This window comes from Balaenoptera borealis, assembly GCF_965194805.1.
Source record: "Balaenoptera borealis genome assembly, chromosome: 3".
Taxonomy (NCBI): domain Eukaryota; kingdom Metazoa; phylum Chordata; class Mammalia; order Artiodactyla; family Balaenopteridae; genus Balaenoptera; species Balaenoptera borealis.
The window spans coordinates 83866173-83884535 of record NC_138866.1 but is presented as its reverse complement, the minus strand read 5'-3'; the positions used below and the strand labels follow the sequence as shown (position 1 = coordinate 83884535).

The 18363-nt window shown below is 52.3% G+C and overlaps 2 protein-coding genes across 11 annotated transcripts; one reads left to right on the top strand and one right to left on the bottom strand.

Annotated features, from left to right (window-relative positions):
- Window positions 1-680: 680 nt before the first annotated feature.
- SPINT1 (serine peptidase inhibitor, Kunitz type 1) lies at window positions 681-11004 on the bottom strand. 7 transcript variants are annotated; one of them, XM_082387235.1, is made up of 11 exons: window positions 10797-10924; window positions 10043-10582; window positions 4982-5109; window positions 4612-4750; window positions 4331-4501; window positions 4129-4155; window positions 3664-3789; window positions 3499-3549; window positions 2303-2473; window positions 2018-2065; window positions 681-1582 (listed from the first exon to the last, which is right to left on the bottom strand). In XM_082387235.1, exons 2-11 carry the CDS (start codon window positions 10539-10541, stop codon window positions 1371-1373), a joined length of 1572 nt encoding a protein of 523 aa, XP_082243361.1. In that variant the 5' UTR covers window positions 10542-10582; window positions 10797-10924; the 3' UTR covers window positions 681-1370. The 7 variants fall into 7 exon arrangements, with proteins under 7 accessions (XP_082243361.1, XP_082243359.1, XP_082243358.1 ...); XM_082387233.1 differs by having other exon boundaries at window positions 3664-4155; window positions 10869-11004; XM_082387232.1 differs by having other exon boundaries at window positions 3664-4155; window positions 10884-10995.
- On the top strand, window positions 10757-18293 carry LOC309626518 (large ribosomal subunit protein uL11-like). Of its 4 annotated transcripts, XM_082387282.1 has the most exons (6): window positions 10777-10891; window positions 11470-11608; window positions 14701-14720; window positions 15166-15395; window positions 15839-16023; window positions 17335-17653. In XM_082387282.1, exons 2-6 carry the CDS (start codon window positions 11552-11554, stop codon window positions 17347-17349), a joined length of 507 nt encoding a protein of 168 aa, XP_082243408.1. In that variant the 5' UTR covers window positions 10777-10891; window positions 11470-11551; the 3' UTR covers window positions 17350-17653. The 4 variants fall into 4 exon arrangements, with proteins under 4 accessions (XP_082243406.1, XP_082243408.1, XP_082243407.1 ...); XM_082387281.1 differs by lacking the exon at window positions 14701-14720 and having other exon boundaries at window positions 10783-10891; XM_082387283.1 differs by lacking the exons at window positions 14701-14720; window positions 15839-16023 and having other exon boundaries at window positions 10783-10891.
- Window positions 18294-18363: the final 70 nt, after the last annotated feature.

Below are 18363 nucleotides of genomic sequence, written 5' to 3'. Positions count from 1 at the left end.
GTGAATTAAAGGGATGATGTTTTCTTTTTTTGGGGAGGGGGCACCAAGAGGCAGGTAGCTCAAACAAATGCAGGGGTGTGGGTTGGAGAGAAGCACCTCAGCTAAAGGCTCCTTCCTCCTCTGCTCCTCAGAGCCTGGGGAGCAACTACACTCCGGTAAAGAAGCAGAGGCTTCTGTGGCTGGCCACATGGGACCCCTGCACCCACACCAAAGGGAGCAGAGATAAGAACCAGGGTTCAGGGGACTTCCCTGGCGGTCCAGTGTTTAGGGCTCCGTGCTTCCACTGCAGGGGGCCTGGGTTCCATCCCTGGTCAGGGAACTAAGATTCCCAAACGCCGCGGGGAAAAAAAAGAACCAGGGTTCAAGACTATGCACCCTCCCCTTCCCCCCCACCGCCCCCCGTCCTCAAATACACACTGCAGGCTCAAACCCGGAAGAAACAGTGCTCCGTGGCCTCCCTAGGCCCCCCTATTCCCACGGCCCTTTCTCCCCTCCCCACCCCCTGGCGGTCAGACTTGGCACTTATCCCGACCCTCAGGGGCTGGGGCTAGGACAGTTTCGGGAAGGGCGGGAAAACCTGCTAAACAGGGTGACCAAAGCCTGAACCGGTAGGACGGGGCAGTCGCATCTCCCCGTGCAGCTCTGTCCCTCTTGTGGCCCACAGAGCAGAGGCAGGAGACTCACAGGACAAATCACTTTATTACACTGTGGGTGGACTGGGGCCGGTGGGAAGTAGGGGAGCAGGAGGGAGTGTGATGTTGCAGGGCCCTGGGGGGTGGGGAAGATCTGGCTGTGTGTGCCAGCCCAGGCCAGGTTGGGGCTCACTCCGCGGGGAAGGGGAAGAGGCGGCAGCGGCCAGACAGCCGCTTTCCACTCCTCTCACCCACCCGCCACGGCATTAAATAAACAGAAAGCAGCTCTGTACAACACAGAATATACAGGGACGTCCTCCCCCGCACCCCAGCCCTGGACTTTGCAGGGTGGGAGGGGCAGCTCTGGAGGACGGAGTTGGGGCCTCCAGCCTCTGACGCCACCCCAGGCCCCTTCCCAAGGTCATGGGATGGGGGCAGGCAGCTCCGAACAGGAAGCAAAATTCCAACTTCCTCTGAAGTCCTAGGCAGATGGGTCCAACCATGCGTGGGATTCCTGGCTCAGAGGTTTTCTGCTCCTTGCAGACCCTTGAGCTTTCTCAGGAACAAGTAGCCTGAGCTTAGCTGAGACACCTCCAAGAGGGTCTGGAGCCCTGGCCCTGGAGGCAGAACAGGCTGGAGGAGTCGGGTCCCAAAGTCTTCCTCAGCCCAGGCCTCCATCTTGGCAAGGAGGAAGCAGGGCCAGGTGAGAACTGGCCAGAGCCCTCTAGAGCCCCAGGCTCAGAGGGGTCGGGTTGTTTGGTAGTAGACCAGGTGCTCCATGTCCTCGGTGGTGGATACCTTGGTGCTGGTGGGGGCAGAGGGTGGGGGGTGGTGGCGGCGGTGTCTGTGGAAGCCCTTCCTCTGGTGCTTGAAGAAGCAGTAACCCAGGATGGTTACCACCACCACGATGCAGGTGCCCAGGAGCACTGCAATGGCTACCTCCACGGAGCCTGGAGGAAGAAGGAGTCAAATGAGGTGCTCCCAGGGCCTGCTCGGTTCTGACGCCCACCCCCACTCTGTATGGAAGGGACCAAGGCAAATGGATGCCGGGCGTGGAAGGCCCTCGGGCATGTGAGCAGCTCAACCAGCTCCGTTGGGAGCTCGGTGGGAGGGATTCTGATGGGCTTTGGGTCTCGGCTCCAGGTTGCTCTACTTGCAGGTAGTGTGGGGAAAGGCCCAGGATGCTGAAGGCACACATACCTGGCATGCATTTTTATGCTTCTCTCCCTTGCCCCTGGCAGATATCACTATTGATCGTGGCACTCTGTCCCTTTAGCCAACCTCAGGATCCTTCTCGACACTGGCTTAGGCAGTCACAACCAATTGTGTGAGTTGATCCTTGAGTTGATACCTACTCAGTGGTGACAGGGCAGATGGGGGCTTACCTGTGTTGGGAATGGGGCTTTCCCGCCGCAGACCAAACACATCCTTCTCTACAAAATGATCAGGGTGGGGGGAGGGGGCGGGGGTCGTGGAGAGACAAGTCAATACGAAGGGTTCAAAGACACAGCTGCTCTTCAGCAGTGCCCCAGACCCAATGCCATCCTTTCCCACCCCTACTCCAGGTGCTCTGAGGACGAGGTGTGACCAGCCCAGGCCTTGGGACAGAGCCAAATGCTCTAGCTAAGCCTTTCCCCTCCCCATCTTCCGCCCCCCACAGCCCTGCTCACTGGAGATGCCACGACAGGACTCAAGGCACTGCTCCTCCTCCTCAAAGTTGTTTTTGTTGCCATAACAACCGCCATAGGTAAAGCGGGCGCAGCGTTCAGTGAACGGGTTGTAGTACCAGCGAGGGATGCTCTCCAAGCAGAGGCCCGTGTCTGGCAGGTCCACGCAGTGGCCTGGGGGGTAAGGAGCAGGCAAAGGGGTGAATGTCCACGGGGCCTCCCTGCCACCACCAGGCTCCACATCGTTGCTGCCCACCACCTCCTGACCCTCCTCCTCATGCAGAGGATGGCTGTGACTCAATGAGGGCCTGGGGGCCCCAGAAATATCTGGCCCATCTAAAGTGTTGCAAGGAAGATAAATACAGGAGAGTAAGCTTAGGCCCAGAATCACCCTAGACTGACTCATATAATTATTTTTCAATTTTCTTTCAGCATTCCCAATTCTATCAAGGTCTTAGTTTTCTCTCTAGCACTGGACAGTCTACCTTTTAACAAAGAAGGCTAAGGGCCTGAGCCTTGGCAGACAACACTGTCCAGCTAAAATTTATTACCACGTTTTATTATACTTATTTATTTATTTAAAATTTATTTATTTTTATTTTTGGCTGCGTTGGGTCTTCGTTGCTGTGCCCAGGATTTCTCTAGTTGCGGTGAGCGGGGGCTACTCTTCGTTGTGGTGTGTGGGCTTCTCATTGCAGTGGCTTCTCTTGTTGTGGAGCACGGGCTCTAGGCGCATGGGCTCTAGAGCACAGGCTCAGTAGTTGTGGCGCACGGGCTTAGTTGCTCCGCGGCACGTGGGATCTTCCCGGACCAGGGATCGAATCCGTGTCCCCTGCATTGGCAGGCAGATTCTTAACCACTGCGCCACCAGGGAAGTCCCTATTATACTTATTTTAATAGTCAGTCTCAGATCGTGGCATGTAATAGTGGCTTTTCATTTACAGTAGTGACGTGAAATTTCCTTTTTAATACGTTAAGTTAAATGAATAACATCTCAGTGATATGTAGGCATGGCTAAATTTCTGAACGTGTTAAGAGGATGTATGATGCTTGGGAAACACAGAAGGAAAGTCCAGGACACCCCCCGACCCAGCTTTCTGCCCACAGCCTGGTACACATAGCAGGCCTTCGGCCCATTGATGGGATGAGTGAGGATAGCAGTGCCAGCCCTGACCCAGGGGACCTGGGCAGGAGCTCACCTTTATCCGTGGGGAAATGGATCCTCTGGAGTTTATCGAAGCCTCTGGTATCTGCAAAGATGAAAAATCAGAGGCACAGACCTGACAAGGGTCTCCCAGAGGTGTGGGGTGAGTGGTCTGGACCTCCCCTGCTGCGCCCACCGCCCTCCATCCCCCAGGCCTCACATTTTTCACAGGCGGCCTCATCGGAGGCGTCGGGGCAGTCGGGAGTGTCATCACACTCCAGGAAGCTGTCGATGCAGCAGCCATCACTGCAGCGGAACTTGCTGGAGTGACAGGTGCCAGAGCACACTGGGTGGGGGCGGGACGGGGTGGACGGTGAGGTCAGGCTCAAGCAGCGGCCAGCAAATACCAGGAGTCCATCATCTACCTGGCCCTCTCTACCCCAAGGTGGCATCATGACACAACCCCGGTTCCGTTTCCACCCCTGTCCCTTATACCCTCCTACACACAAAATGGGCAGAAGCTGATAGGAGGATCCTGGGCTGCAAGGGCTGGGGCACTCGTGGGCCTTCATCCTGATGGTAGGAATGGGTTGTTGGGCCAGGGCAGTGTGGTCAGGGGCCTGGACTTGAGAGAGGTTGGAGAGCTGGCAGGGGTGAGGGGAATAAGGACAGGAGCAAAGCCCACCTGGATGATGCCTTTCCACTGAGGGGCCTGGGAGAGAAAAACAGAGAAGTGAGAGGAGGCAGGGCCAGGCCCCAGCAGGGATGAGCTGATAGGGGGCCTGGGGACAGGGGATTCCCACGCTCACCTCCCTGACCCGTGACGAGAGAACACCTACCCTGGGGGAATGTCACCTGAGCCCCAACACTGCTTCACAAAGGCCCACCTTGCACATTGTGGCAGGCAAGCTTGCACTCTTCTTCCCGAAGGTAGTTGTTCTTGTTGCCCAGACAACCTCCATAAACGAAACTCTTGCAGATCTGTTCTGTGGGGTTGTAGTACCAGCGGGGGAAGGAACCACGGCAGCGGCCCACCTTGCTGGATGCGAGGCAATATTCTGGGGGAAGGAAAGTTGGTGAGGGAGCTCCGAGGGCCAATCAACAGAGCCGGAGCAGGGTGCAGAGGGTGGGTGAGTCCTGGGTCTGCCTCCCCAACCCCCTTCCTCACCTTCTGTCTGCTTGGGGGACAGCACGGTGACTGTGATGTTGGACGTGCTCTCTGGCTGGTCTGAACCGGCCACTGTCAGCTGGAACAGGTAGGTGCCTTCCTTGAGTCCCCACAGCTCCACCTGGTCTGGATCATTCCTCTAAACACAGGAGTGGCCATCAGGCTGGGACCCCTTGATGCCCCTGGTTGGCCCCAGGTCCTCCCAGTCAGCCCCCCTGCCCCACCGTGGGGAGCAGAGGGAGTTGGTATTAAATGGATCCCCAGCTTCTATCCACCCCACCCCACCTGGAGCCGCAGTTTGGCCTATGGCCCCCGAAAGGGGGCCCTGGAGAGCTGAGGTGGGGGTCAGGGAGCCAGCCCAGCGTCGCACCTTTACCCTGACGTCTGTGTCACCCTGCAGTAGGTGCCAATCTGTGCTCTCCACACCCTTCAGCACCAGGGGTTCCTGTGGCTGTACCTTCAAGTCTGTGCCTTCCCAGGCCTTGGGGATCCGGGACCCTGGGAGGAAGGTGAAGTAAGGTCAACTCTCACTGAATGGACAGGATCTCTCCTGGAGTGGGGGGCTGGTGCCTTATGGGTCGCAACTAGACCAACTTAGGACTCGGCAGCCTGCCTGAGACACAGATGCAATTTCATAAGTAAACCATCTTCTTGCCCTCTGTTTAGATATATTATACTTAAGACATTTTTATGTTGTAAAACCAACTTTCTGAAGCAAATAACTAAACAGCATTGCCATCTGATCCCATTTAGGAAAAAAAGAAAAAAAATACATATATCGATATATCAATATATATTGATATATATCTATATATATATATCAATATACATATACTATATATATATATACACTATATATATATAGATATATATCAATATATGCACATATATTTGGAAGGGGGACTTTTCCTGTTTTCTACAATAAGCAGGAACTTGTGCTAATTGCTTTAAAAAGTTAAGAGTAACGATACTTTTGAAAAGCCAAATAAGTCAATGTGTAATTAACACCATCACCCCTCACTCTGCAGCCCATATCACTGCTAAGAAGCCCATCTGGACAGAGACCTTGAGCAGAGCCCCAGGCAGCACCACATCAAGCCCTGGTGTCCCACGATGACTGGCACAGGAGCAGGATGCCTCTGTCACCTCAGACAGACTCTGCCTCCAGTCACAAGGGGACGCAAGGCAACCATACCCTCCCCCAACCAGGGTCTTCAGAGCGAGTGTGGCCCTGCTGACCCCTTGAGTTTGGACTTCTGGCCTCCAGAACTGTGAGACGGTACATTTCTAGTGTCTTCACTCACCCAGGAGTAGTAACATGGCACAGCAGCCCTAGGAAATGGACACACTGCCCTTGAGGGTACTATGGTCCATTTAGGCAGGTAAGACCCAACAACAGGAAGCAAAATGGGAGAAAGACCCAACAAGACGAAGGGCTGTGTGATACACGTACAAGAAAAGGAAGTGGATGTTTAGAGAAGGGAAAGACCACAGCAAGCTAGAGGAAAAAGGCAAGGCTTTGTGAAGAAGGGAGAAAGGCTTTTTTGATCCTTTTGTTTTTATTTGTTTGGTTGTGGGGAAGAATGTTCTGTGTTGTTGATGACAGCAGAAAACATGATGAGCCAAAGCAAGGAGTAGGGAATTTGCAAGACTGGTTTGGTGGACATTAAGGAGATGGGCTGGGCTGGATAGATCCTGCCACAACTGCATTCTCGCCCCTCTTTCCAGATGAGCAAATTGACACCAGAGAGGTTAAATGACTTGCCCAGGGTCGCTCAGTTTCAAAACGGCAGAGCTGGGGTTTGAACCCTGGTCTGATTCATGCTCTCTCCAAAACAGCAAAACACCATGTTGCAGGCCATATGTGCTTAGAAGTGTGATTTTTAAAATAATCTTTATAATCTTTGGGTTTTGTTTTTGTTTTTAGCTTAGGTAATACATGTACATGATGAAATATGCAAAAAATACAAAAGGGTAGTGAGAATTAAGTCCCCAATTCTTAAACCCCCAGGTTCCTCTCTCCAGAGGCATTCTCAGTTACTAGTTTGGGTGTATGTGTATGTGTGAGTATCAAGAGAGAGTGTATAGAATATTCACAAGCATGCTAGTTCTTCATCTTGCTTTTCTCTTAATATATACTGGAAATCAGTCATAGCAATATATAAAGAACTTCTTCTTCTTTTTTTTTGTTGTTGCATAATACTTACTGTATGAATGCACCAAAATTTACAACACATTTAACCAGTCCATCAGTCTCTCTTGATGTAGGTCCTTCTTTCCTACCTCCCTCCTTCCTTCCTTTCCTCCTTCCTTCCTTCTTTCCTCCCTCCCTCCCTCCCTATTAAGAACTAACCCTTGCTACCTCAGGGTTTATTATTATGATTAAAACAGCACCACAGTATCCAATTATAGGATGTGTTGACAGACACTGAGATTGTTTCCAATTCTTTGCTCTTATAAACAATGGTATAGTGACTGATTGCCTGGTAAGTTGTTTTACACATGTTTAAGCATAGCCGCAAGATGAGCTCCTGCAAGTGGAATCGTGTTGAGGGCTATATGCATTTACACTTTGGGTGTGTATTGCCCAACTGCCCTCCACAGAGGCTCTGCAGAGGGTTACATCAAGTGTAAGAGTTCAAAGAAGAGAAGGTAAAGAGATAAGAACAGCTGGTAGGAGGCTGAGTCACAGGGATTCCTCTTTGATGAGGCAGAGAAAGCAGAGCCAACAGGGAACTCTCAGAGGGTGGTCCCAGAGGTGAGAAGACCAGGACACACAGTGACAGCAAAGGGATGGGAGGGGAGAACTTCCACAGAGGAACACATCAAATGGTGCAGAGGGCTACGGGAATGAGAAAAGGGAACCTCGGTTGAGGGGAAATAAGACTGGGAGAGCAGGAAAGTACCTGTTTGGAACCAAGCCCCAGCCCAGTGGCTTAAGGGCCCAACAGGGGCCATCCTCAGGCCCTGAGGTGAGAGGCCAAGCCAAGGGGGCAGTGAGCTGGGAGGAGCCCATTCCTCCCTCCTTGCATTTTTCAGGAAGTAAACAGCAGTTGCAAAGGGGAAAGAAGACAGATTACTCGGCAGTCTACTAGCAGAAAGATAGGCTAGCCCCACTGGCCCCCAGGGTGGAAGTGGCAAGCTGAGTGGCACGGCAGACCTTAGGCCAAATCAGCAATGTCCACCCACACACAGCTGGTCCTCTCCAAGCCCCAGCCCCCAGGAGCAAGGGGCAGATGCCCTGCCCTACCACTCCCTTTTTCCCACCTCCAAGAGAGCAAAGGGCCAGAGTAGCAATAAAGCCAGCCCCTCCCCCAGCTGCCAGGCCTCAGGACTCTCAAGCGAAACACAGACTCCACCTTCTAAGCCACTCTTCCAACGGAAAGAGGGGGAAGGGGAGAGGAGGAAAGAGCAGGGTGCTCAGGAGGCCCCAGCAATCTGGACTGGACTGGCCCGGCCGTAGGCGGGAAAGGCGGAACAGATCAACCCACCCTGGGGAGGATTCTCCCCAGTAAATCAAAGGTTTCAGAAGCCCTGAGCACTTGCCCACTTTGCCTGCCTCGGTCTACCCTAGCCTAGCCTCCAGGATGGCACAGTGGCTTGACCCTCTTTGTACCCTCTTTGTACTTCCAGCCTCTCTAATGGGACTCAGCTGAGAATGGACTCCTTGACATGCACATGGCATCCCCCACTCCCCAAAACGCTGCGGTGCCCTGAAATGGCCTGGGGCCCACACTGAGTCCAAGCTCTACCCAGCTCCCCACAGGTCCCAGGAAATCCCCACTCCATCCTGTCTTGTGCCAACCAGGCCAGTCAGGGGGTGGGGAGGTTTCCAGATGAGGAAGGCCCCATCCAGCTCAGCTTCCTGCCCAGACCCCAGAGTTTCAGGCGCTAGCCCTACAGTGAGGGGTCCTGGCAGAGCAGGGAGGGCAGGCAGCTCAGGTCAATTAGAGTATCACCACCTACACTCTGCTGCTTCCTTGTGGAACAGGCTCAGGCCCTGGCCCAGTGGGACTCAGTGGCCCAGCCTGGCCCAGAGACAGTGTCCCTCTCCCGGAATCTCCACCCTACCTCTCCTCAGAGATCCAGAGCTATTGGAGGGATAGGGAGAAGAGGAAAGGCTGGAGAAGAAAGTCCCTTTTCTACTTTCCAAAACTGAGACCACCCAGCTCCAGTCCAATCCTGGCCACTGGGCTCCCCAGTCTCTGGTTCTGTTGTCCACTGAGCTGTCCTGGATCAGAGACAGGTTTCTACCAGAAAGGTGGTCTTGTGTGAGGAACAGCACAGGACTTTTGGAGGTCCTGCCTGGGGTTGAGTCCCAGGTCTCCCATTTGTGGGCAGTGTTATCCTGGGCAAATTATTTAACATGGGAGTCAGTTTCCTAATCTAAAAGTGGGATGACTACTAATAGCACCCTTTTCAGAGGTGGTTATCATGATGCCTAAGTGAGAGGCTGAGTGGCATAGCAATCAGCAAACTGTAGAGAGCTAACAGAGGTTATCAGAGTGACCCATCCCTGCCCTGGAGCCCCACCTGGCCAGAACAGCAGGTGGAGAGAATGGGGAATGAAGGTCTCTGGAGGGACCCTGACCCCAGCTAACTGCTCAGTCCCAGGAGGAAAGAGAAGGAGCCCTGGGTCCGACTTTGCTCTTATTCTGGAAGTAAACAAGGTGAGCAGACAGCTTGGTTACCAGATCCTAAGCAGGGAGAGCCCTGCCTGTCTTATACACACACACACTTGCCTGGACAGCTGACATCCCTTCCCTACCAGGTATACATACCAGTGGGCTGACTCACCCAGCAACCCTCCACACCCCCACCCCAGAGCCTCTAGGCTACTGCGCCCTCAATACCGCCCCTTCCCCAATTGGGTCACCCCCAGACTGGGCTTGTTCTTTAGACTATGGGGGCCTGGCAGTTTCCCCCAGACCACCAAAAAATCAGCTCGTGGGGGGAGGAGTACAGAGAGATGCTAGAAACACTCCCAAGCCCAGCAGTGGAGAAGGAACCTATCCTTCACCAGGTTCATTTGACAGGGCACCAAGGTGCCTAGGACAGTGCTCCGCCAAGGCTCCAGGCGTATCTTCTATCTATCTAGTCACCAGGTGGCCTTCAGACAGCTAACTCCCTGACTTGGCCTATTGGGGCCAGAAGTGAGAATCCCGAGAAGCTGCGTCCTCTCTCCTGTACACACATCCCAGAGCACCAACCCACTCAACATCCTGAATTCAGGAGCCAGTTTGTGCTCTAGGGTGTCAGCCCTCCCCACTCCTGTAGCCTGTCCTTTATTTACGGTTTGTATCGCCTACTTCTAAGGAGGAGTTGGGGTCGAATGGGACTCTCCTCCTAACTGCGTTCTGATGCCTCGCGCAGGACTCCAAAACCAGTCCCTTCTCTGAGTCTCCCCGAATCCTGGCACCCTCGTCCTTACCTCCGAATCCCTGGGTCCGCAGCTCGCGGTAGGAGCGGTAAACCTCCCGCGTGAGGTAGTTGATGAAGCCCTCCCTGGGCGCGAACTTGCACACGAAGTTCTGCTCGTAGAGGCAGTTGATGAGGAAGCAGGAGGCGATGGCGGCCTCCCCGCCGTCGGGCTGCAACTCCACCAGCGCCAGATTGCAGTCGTTGGAGCTGCAGCAGGCGTGCACGCAGTCCCGGCCGCGGCGCACGGTGAGGGAGCGCAGGAAGGTGGCGCCGTTTCTCACCGAGGCGTCGGTGTCGAGCACGAAGGCAGGCACCCCGGGGGTAAAGCGGTCCAGGCAGTTGTCGGCCGTGAGCAGACTGGGGGGCACGGGCGGCGGCCCGGCCTCGGTGCCCAGGAGGCCGAGCGCGCAAAGGAGCCACACGGCGACCGCTGGGATGTGGGCCTGGGAGAGGCGGGCCCCGGCCATCATCCCCCCAGGGACCGTCGCCCTCCTCCCCACGGGGGTCATCTTCACAGTGCGGGCCCCTGAGCTCCGAGGGTGATAGCGACCTGAGAGAGGGGAGGGGACGGAGGAGGAGACATCGGATCAGCCGGGAGACTTCAAGGTAGGTGGGCGGGCCCGCAGGAAGTGAAGGGGAGCACCGGGGAGCACCGAGCACCCCGGGAGTGGAGAGGGGCACGCGGGCCCGGTCCTCCCACGCACACTCCGGTGACCCGACCGCCCGACGGACGGCCAGACGGACGTCTAAAGGAGCTCACGTACCCGGACACACGAACGAGCAGAGAACAAAGGGCCAAACATGCTCAGAACCCGCTTCACCTCCTCCTCGCTCACCTCGGCCCTGGTTACCTGCTCAGGTGAGTGGGGTGGGGCCGGGCCAGCCGAAGTTCCGGTCCCGGCTTCCTGCGCGGCTCGGGCCGCAGCTTCCGCCCCGGTGTCCGGTGCGCTGGGGATCTGCCACCTCCTCCCCCACTAGTTTCTGGTGAAACTGAGTCAACGCGGCCGGGGCGGGGCGGACATTAACCCCGGCGCCGCCGGCTCCACCCACGCCCGGTGCGCCTGTCCAGCCCCAGCTTCCGGACCGCCTATCCGCATCCCCGGGATCCCCGACCCTTCTCCCTCAGCCTGGTGCCCAAAGGGGCTCCGAGGCTGGGGCGCCCAGCCCCGGGCCTCTGGATCCACCGAGTCCAGCCTCGCGGGGTTCCCCGCACCCCAGAAGTACACCCCTATTCCCGGAGGCCCGGACAGGTCAGGAGGACGCTTAAGCGAAGTCAGGCACCCGAGGGTGGGTCGGGCGCTCTGGGGCGGCTGCCTCCGGCCTCCCTTTCCGGTCCGGGGCGGCATTCCCAGGCCCAGGCCTGAGGCGCTTGGGAAGGGGCCGGCGGAGAAGAAATGGGGGAAAGCCCGATGCAAAAGATCTCGCTGTCGTCGTCAGCCCTCAGGAAATCATTTCCATCTTGTGGCCGCAAGAGATCTCAGAAACTGCGTGGCTGCACCTTTGGTAACTGGAATCCAGGATGCCTGCTCCATCGTCACCACCTTTGCCAGCTCCGGAAGCCCTCCTTTCTGTCAGAGTGAGAAACAGGAAATTTCCAGCGGCCAGGCTTCCCTGTTTGATCTGCAGTGGTTCCTTTTGGTTTGAGGCCCTTCCTCATCTTGTACTAACGTTTACATTCGGGTCACTGTCGGAGCTGAGTCCCTGTTAGCCTCCTTGGTGGGCTGATCCCTTCTCTGCAGAATCCCTCTCCTCTCTCACCAGGTGGGGTGCTCCTGGTCAGGAGCTGGCTGCTTTCTTCCAGTGAAGTAACATCTTTGGGAGCTAGAAATTCCAGCTTACCAAAGTAGCTGAGCTAATGACCTTCACAGAGCCATGGACTCCTTGAAGCCAGGCTCATTGTATTTCCTGAGAGAAGAACTCCTCCTAAAGTCCATTCTTTACAGAGCAAGATTGGTCCTATTAATGCTTTCCCCCAAAAGAGATTCCACACCTTTTCATGATGACTTAACAAACCCCAGCCCAATGGGAACGGTCTTCCTACTTTCTTATCTAGAGCAGCTTTACCTACTAGGTCCTGTAGCCAACCCTTCAATCATTTTCCTGGCTAAACTGCAACATTCCCTAGCTGCCCACATTATGAGTGTTGGGGGTGGGAATCTGAGGTCTGTCTCCCTTTCTCTGGATTTTCTGGGTTTTTCCACTGCCCCAGGCACAGTGGGGAACATAGAGCAATGATGGTACACCAGGAATGAAGCATATGATTGTGCAGTTACTGGAAAGAAAAGATTTTGTTGAGATTTGATTCCTGCCTCCTTCAATACCTTATGCATACAAGAATCCTAACACAGGAGACTGTTACCTTATGGTAATATTACTACAGATTAATCATTACTTCCATTACACCATTACACATTACACATTACTTCCATTCCATCATCTACACCATTACAAAAACCTACATCTGTCAAGCCCTGACATTGCCCAAACCCTATGTATTTCCCACGCATTGCCCCATATACTCAAAACAAACCAAGAAAGTAGGTACTATTTTTATTCCCCTTTTACAGATGAGCAAACAGGCTCAGACAGGTGAATGAACTTGTCAGGTCACGTGGCAGTTAGGTGGCAGAGCAGGGATTGGAGTCCAGGAAGGCCAAGTCTGTTGCTTCAGCACCTAAACACTGCTTTACTGAACTTACAATTCTGACTTCAGCTGGAAATTCCACCCTCACCTCAGATTCAACTTGCCTGAAACACAAACTTTCAAGTGATGATCAACCCCCATTTGAGATGCCTGCTGTGTGCCAGACACTCGACATCTGTGATCTCTGATTCCCACAACAGCTCTGAGAATAGTTTCTGCTTTGCAGAGAGGCTCACTAAACTCCATCAAGGTCACGCAGTGAAGAGTGGGAGGCAAGACTGTGTAGGGGTTCAGCTTGTGGGCTTCAGACTCAACACTACTGGGTTTAACTCTTTCATCTGCCACTTACTATCAGTTGTAGCCTTTGGCAACTTATTTAGCCCCTCTGTGCCTTAGCCTCCTTGTATATGAAGTGGGGCTTCACAGGGTTAGTATGAAGGTTAAATGAGTTAATACAGATAAAACATTTGACACCTGAAAAAAAGTGACAGAGCCAGAATTTTATCTCAAGTCTCTCTGACATCAAAAACTACACTTTTCTCACTACCTTATGCTGCTTCTTACATCCAGAAGACAAAACCTACACACGAGGGGAAAAAAGACTAAGATAGTCCACCAAAGTGGTGAAAGCGATGGCATTTGAATGATGGGAATTCGAAGTAACATTTTCTTCTTCCTAGCTTAAAAATTATTTCCGAAGTTTCCTTTAGTGAGCATGGAATGCTTCCATGGTGAAGAGAAAACTACATCATCACAACCTCCACATTGATCATATTTAGCCCCAAAATGCTTCTCTCTCCATATTCTCTCCTGATCTCACTGTCCCAGTCACTTGGGAGTCATCTGTGCCCCCTGCCTTTTCTTTTTTTAAAAAAATTATTTATTTATTTTAGGCTGCGTTGGGTCTTCGTTGGTGCACGCGGGCCTTCTCTAGTTGTGGAGAGCGTGGGCTACTCTTCGTTGCGGTGCGCATGCTTATTGTGGTGGCTTCTCTTGTTGCGGAGCACAAGCCCTAGGCTCACGGGCTTCAGTAGTTGTGGCTCAGGAGCTCAGTAGTCGTGGCTCACAGGCTTAGTTGCTCCGCGTCATGTGGGATCTTCCGAGACCAGGGCTCAAACCCGTGTCTCCTGCACTGGCAGGGCAGGCAGATTCTTAACCACTGCGCCACCAGGGAAGCCCCAGGGAAGAGCCAATTTTGACTCCATGTTGAATTTGTTTCTTTGAATTTAACCTTTGCTTTTCATTGTTTTTGTTATTATAATCATACATAATGGCCTGCCTTAGGGAACCCTGCCCCTGTGCCTGAATGTTAAACTAAAGTGCCTTTGTTCAGCTCACAGGGAGACAATCTGACCCTGCCCACCTGTGAATGGCTGCAAAGAAGAAATTAACACATCCCCTCCCAGATGCAGGCCACAGGAGGAGATGTTTTGCAAGATATACGGCCTTTTTACTTTACTTCCTCACCTCCTCCCCCTCTCTGTTCTATAAAAGAAACTGGCATCCAGACCCTGATAAGATGGTTTTTTGGGGACCCTAGTCCGCCATCTTCTCGGTCTGCCTGCTTTCCAAATAAAGTCATATTCCTTGCCTCAACAGCTCGTCTCCTGATTTATTGGCCTGTTGTTTGGCGAGCAGAGTGAGCTTGGACTCGGTAACACTCCAGCCCTGCCTTCATCTGCCCTTCACTTGTTCAGATCCTCAGTGACCCCCAAGACCCTCTTTAGCAGTGTGTATAGAACCAGCTGTCCTCTGGATGGATTCATAAAGTTTGGTTTGTGGAGAGGTAGAGAGCGTCAGAGGTACTGGGGACCTTAGTTAAAGCCCTTCGCCTTACATAGGAAAGAAACTGAAGCCCAGAGATTTGTCCTTGATTTGTTCAGAGACACAGAGATAGTATGTGGCAGAGGCCACCCCCCGACTTCAGGGCTCTTGAATGCCAATCTTGGGTCCTTTCTGTGATTCTGACCTGACTTCCTGCAAAGCGTTTCCAGATGATATTGTTTTCTAATTCTACATTGCAGGCCCAAGGAGAGCTGTCTGGGTAAGTTACCTCTTTTGTCAGACCACGTGGCTCACTCCCTCTCTATGAACTTGGGAAAGAGAAAGCCAGGGTTTATGCTGCAGGTTTCCTTCATATTTGCCATCCCACCAGTACCAACCACTGATCTTAGGAGTGGGTGTTTTGGTGAGAACATTCAGTCCTTAACACCACTACTAGAAAAGAAACACTGAGTGCCTTGTCTTGGATGGTGGTCTGGTGGTTTCTGTAAGTAGGTATAATGGATTGTCTACAAAGATGGCTATCAAAGATGGTAGACAGGACCTCACCTTCCTTGTAAGTGCATGCTGCTCCTCCCACCAAGAGGTGACATCTATCTTTCCCTTCCCTTTGAATCCATAATTTGCTTTGACCAGTAGGACAGAGCAGAAGTGGTGCCACATGACTTTCAGGCCTCAGCCTTGTGGCTTGCATTTTCCCCTCTTAGAACCAGTTGTGATGTAAAGAAGTTTGACTACCCTGAGGAAGAGAGAGGCCACCGGAAGAGAGCAAGACCCTGGAGGATGAGAGACTGTGAAGGGAGAGAGAGGGATCTGGCTATCTCACAGTCACCTCAGCTGACTAGCTTCGTGAAGCCATCCTGCATCCTTAGCCCCAGTCGACGCGTCCCAACAGAGATTAGCTACACCTGTGAAGCCCTGCTCAAGTTGCAGAATTGTGAGCAAATGTGTTTGTTTTAAGCCTTTAAATTTTGGTGTGATTTCATAAGCAGTTAGGTTAGCGGGTCCCTGGAGAAAGAGAATCAGGAATGGCATTCTTGACATAAGAGAAGCCATTTTGGGGGAAGTCCCTGGCAGTGCAGTGGTTAGGATTCCGGGCTTTCACTGCCGGGGGCCTCAGTTCGATCCCTGGTCGGGGAACTAAGATCCGACAAGCCGTGCTACGAGGACAAATTTTTAAAAAAAAGAGAGAAGCCATTTTGTGATCTAAGCCTGGCCACAGTGGTTGCCCTCAAACAGGTCTCAGTAACAAGGACCCTGAGGGAACAAAGGAATGTCAGAACAGAGAAGGCAGTCAAACAATAGTGCAGTGATAAAGCAGAGTCCTAGTTCCTCCTCAAGGGATATATTCAATACATAATTATATGTCTTTGAGTTCAGCAGGAACTAAGGCCCCCACCCAGGTGGGGGACGGAATGATGATGTTGACCCTCCTGACTTCAATCCACCAAGACTTGGACTCTGTCAACCTTTGCCCTAATTCTATGCTGAATTCTCCTCTGCTCAAGCCTCTTCATGAATATGCATGTACCCTTAGCTCAGAACTTCCACAGTTTTACTGTTCGGTGAGAGGCTGCTTTGGGAAAGATCCCTGGTGTTCTCCTTACTTGCTGCAAGTAATAATGAATCCTTCCTTTTCCCAGTCTTTGGCTTGATCGTATCTGTTGGCTCAACACCCACCAAGAGGCAAACCCAGTTTTTGGGTAACTGTTCTGCGGCAATAATAACTGAAACAGAAGGATAATATATTTACAAAACAAATTTTAGTTTTAATTATCTAATGATTATAAATAAATAAATTTTATAAATTTTAGTTTTAATGATCTAAATAAAAGCCTTCTAATTCCCTTGATAATGCAGAGTCAAGGATTTTTTTAAAAAATTAATTTATTTATTTTTGGCTGCGTTGGGTCTTCGTTGCTGCAAGCTGTGCGCAGGCTTTCTCTAGTTGCAGCGAGCGGGGGCCACTCTTCGTGCGGTGCACGGGCTTCTCATTGCAGTGGCTTCTCTTGTTGCAGAGCACAGGCTCTAGGCGCGTGGGCTTCAGTAGTTGTGGCAGGTGGGCTCAGTAGTTGTGCCTTGTGGGCTCTAGAGCTCAGGCTCAGTAGTTGTGGCGCACGGGCTCTGTTGCTCCGTGGCATGTGGGACCTTCCCGGACCAGGGCTCGAACCCGTGTCCCCTGCATTGGCAGGCAGATTCCCAACCACTGTGCCACAAGGAAAGCCCAAGGATTTTTGATAAGGAATTTTCGGGAAAGTAATGACCCTTGAAATATTTTTCAAGGCGAGGCTGCTGTCACTGGTTCAATCTTTATGTAAAGGAGACAAGGCCCCTCAGATACTGCTGCAGCCCTAAAAGGGGAATTTTTTTTTTTTTTTTTTTGGCCACTCCTTGAGGCTTGTGGGATCTTAGTTCCCCGACCAGGGATCAAAGCCAGGCTCTTGGTAGTGAAAGCACAGAGTCCTAACCACTGAACTGCCAGGGAATTCCCTCAAAGAGGAATTTTTGAAGAATTTTGCTAATGTCCAAAATGCTCATGGGACTTCCCTGGTGGTCCAGCGGTTAAGACTACTTGCTCCCAAGGCAGGGGCCCGGGTTCGATCCCTGGTCGTGGAACTAAAATCCCACATACTGCAACTAAGCCCATGTACCACAACTAGAGAAGCCCAAGTGCTGCAACTAGAGAAGCCCATGTGCTACAGTGAAGACCCAGAGCAGCAAATAAATAAATTTTTAAAAAGTGAAATAGCTGCTTGGGAAATTAAAAAAAAAAATGCTCACAATATTTCAGTGTGTTTGATAGTCTCTAAATGGTCACCAATGATCCACACCTGCTGGTATTCATGCTGTTGTGTGTGTAATCTCCTCCCCTTCAGCATGGCTGGACCTAGTGATTGGCTTCTGATGAATAGAACACAGCAAAAGTCATGGGATGTCACGTCCTAGATTAGGTTACAAAAAGACTGTGACTTGCTCTTGGCTTTCGGATCGGAGGAGGCCAAGGTGCAATTTTCTTCAGTCGTCCCGAATCTGGATTCATCCGACACCAGCTACCTCCACCATGCCGCCTAAGTTCAACCCCAACGAGATCAAAGTCATGTACCTGAGGTGCACCGGTGGGGCAGTCAGTGCCACGTCTGCCCTGGCCCCCAAGATCGGCCCCCTGGGTCTGTCTCCAAAAAAAGTTGGTGATGACATCGCCAAGGCAACTGGTGATTGGAAGGGTCTGAGGATTACAGTGAAGCTGACCATTCAGAACCGACAGGCCCAGATTGAGGTGATACCTTCTGCCTCTGCCCTGATCATCAAAGCCCTCAAGGAATCACCAAGAGAAAGGAAGAAGCAGAAAAACATTAAGCACAGTGGAAACATGACTTTTGATGAGATTGTCAACATTGCCCGACAGATGCGGCATCAATCTTTAGCTAGAGAACTCTCTGGAACCATTAAAGAGATCCTGGGGGCCGCCCAGTCTGTGGGCTGCAATGTTGATGGCCACCACCCTCACGACATCATAGATGACATCCACAGTGGTGCGGTGGAATGCCCAGCTAGTTAAGCACTGCAAAGAAGAATAATAAAGGGTTATTTGACAACCAAAAAAAAAAAAGTGTGACTTCCATCTTGCCTACCCCCCACCCCCGCCCCACCCCTCAGTGCCCTGGCTCTTGTGGAAACCAGCTGCCATGTGTTGAGTAGCCCTCTAGAGAGCTCCACATGGCAGGGAACAGATGTCTGGCCAACGGTCCTGGCCCACACCTGGCTTGCACCCTTCTGAGAATCCCTGAGCCAGAAGAGCCAGCTAAGCCACCTACTAAAACAGTGATATAATAAATGCCTACTGTTTTAAGCTGATAAATATGGGGATAATTTGTTATGCAGCACTATAAAACTAACATATTCAT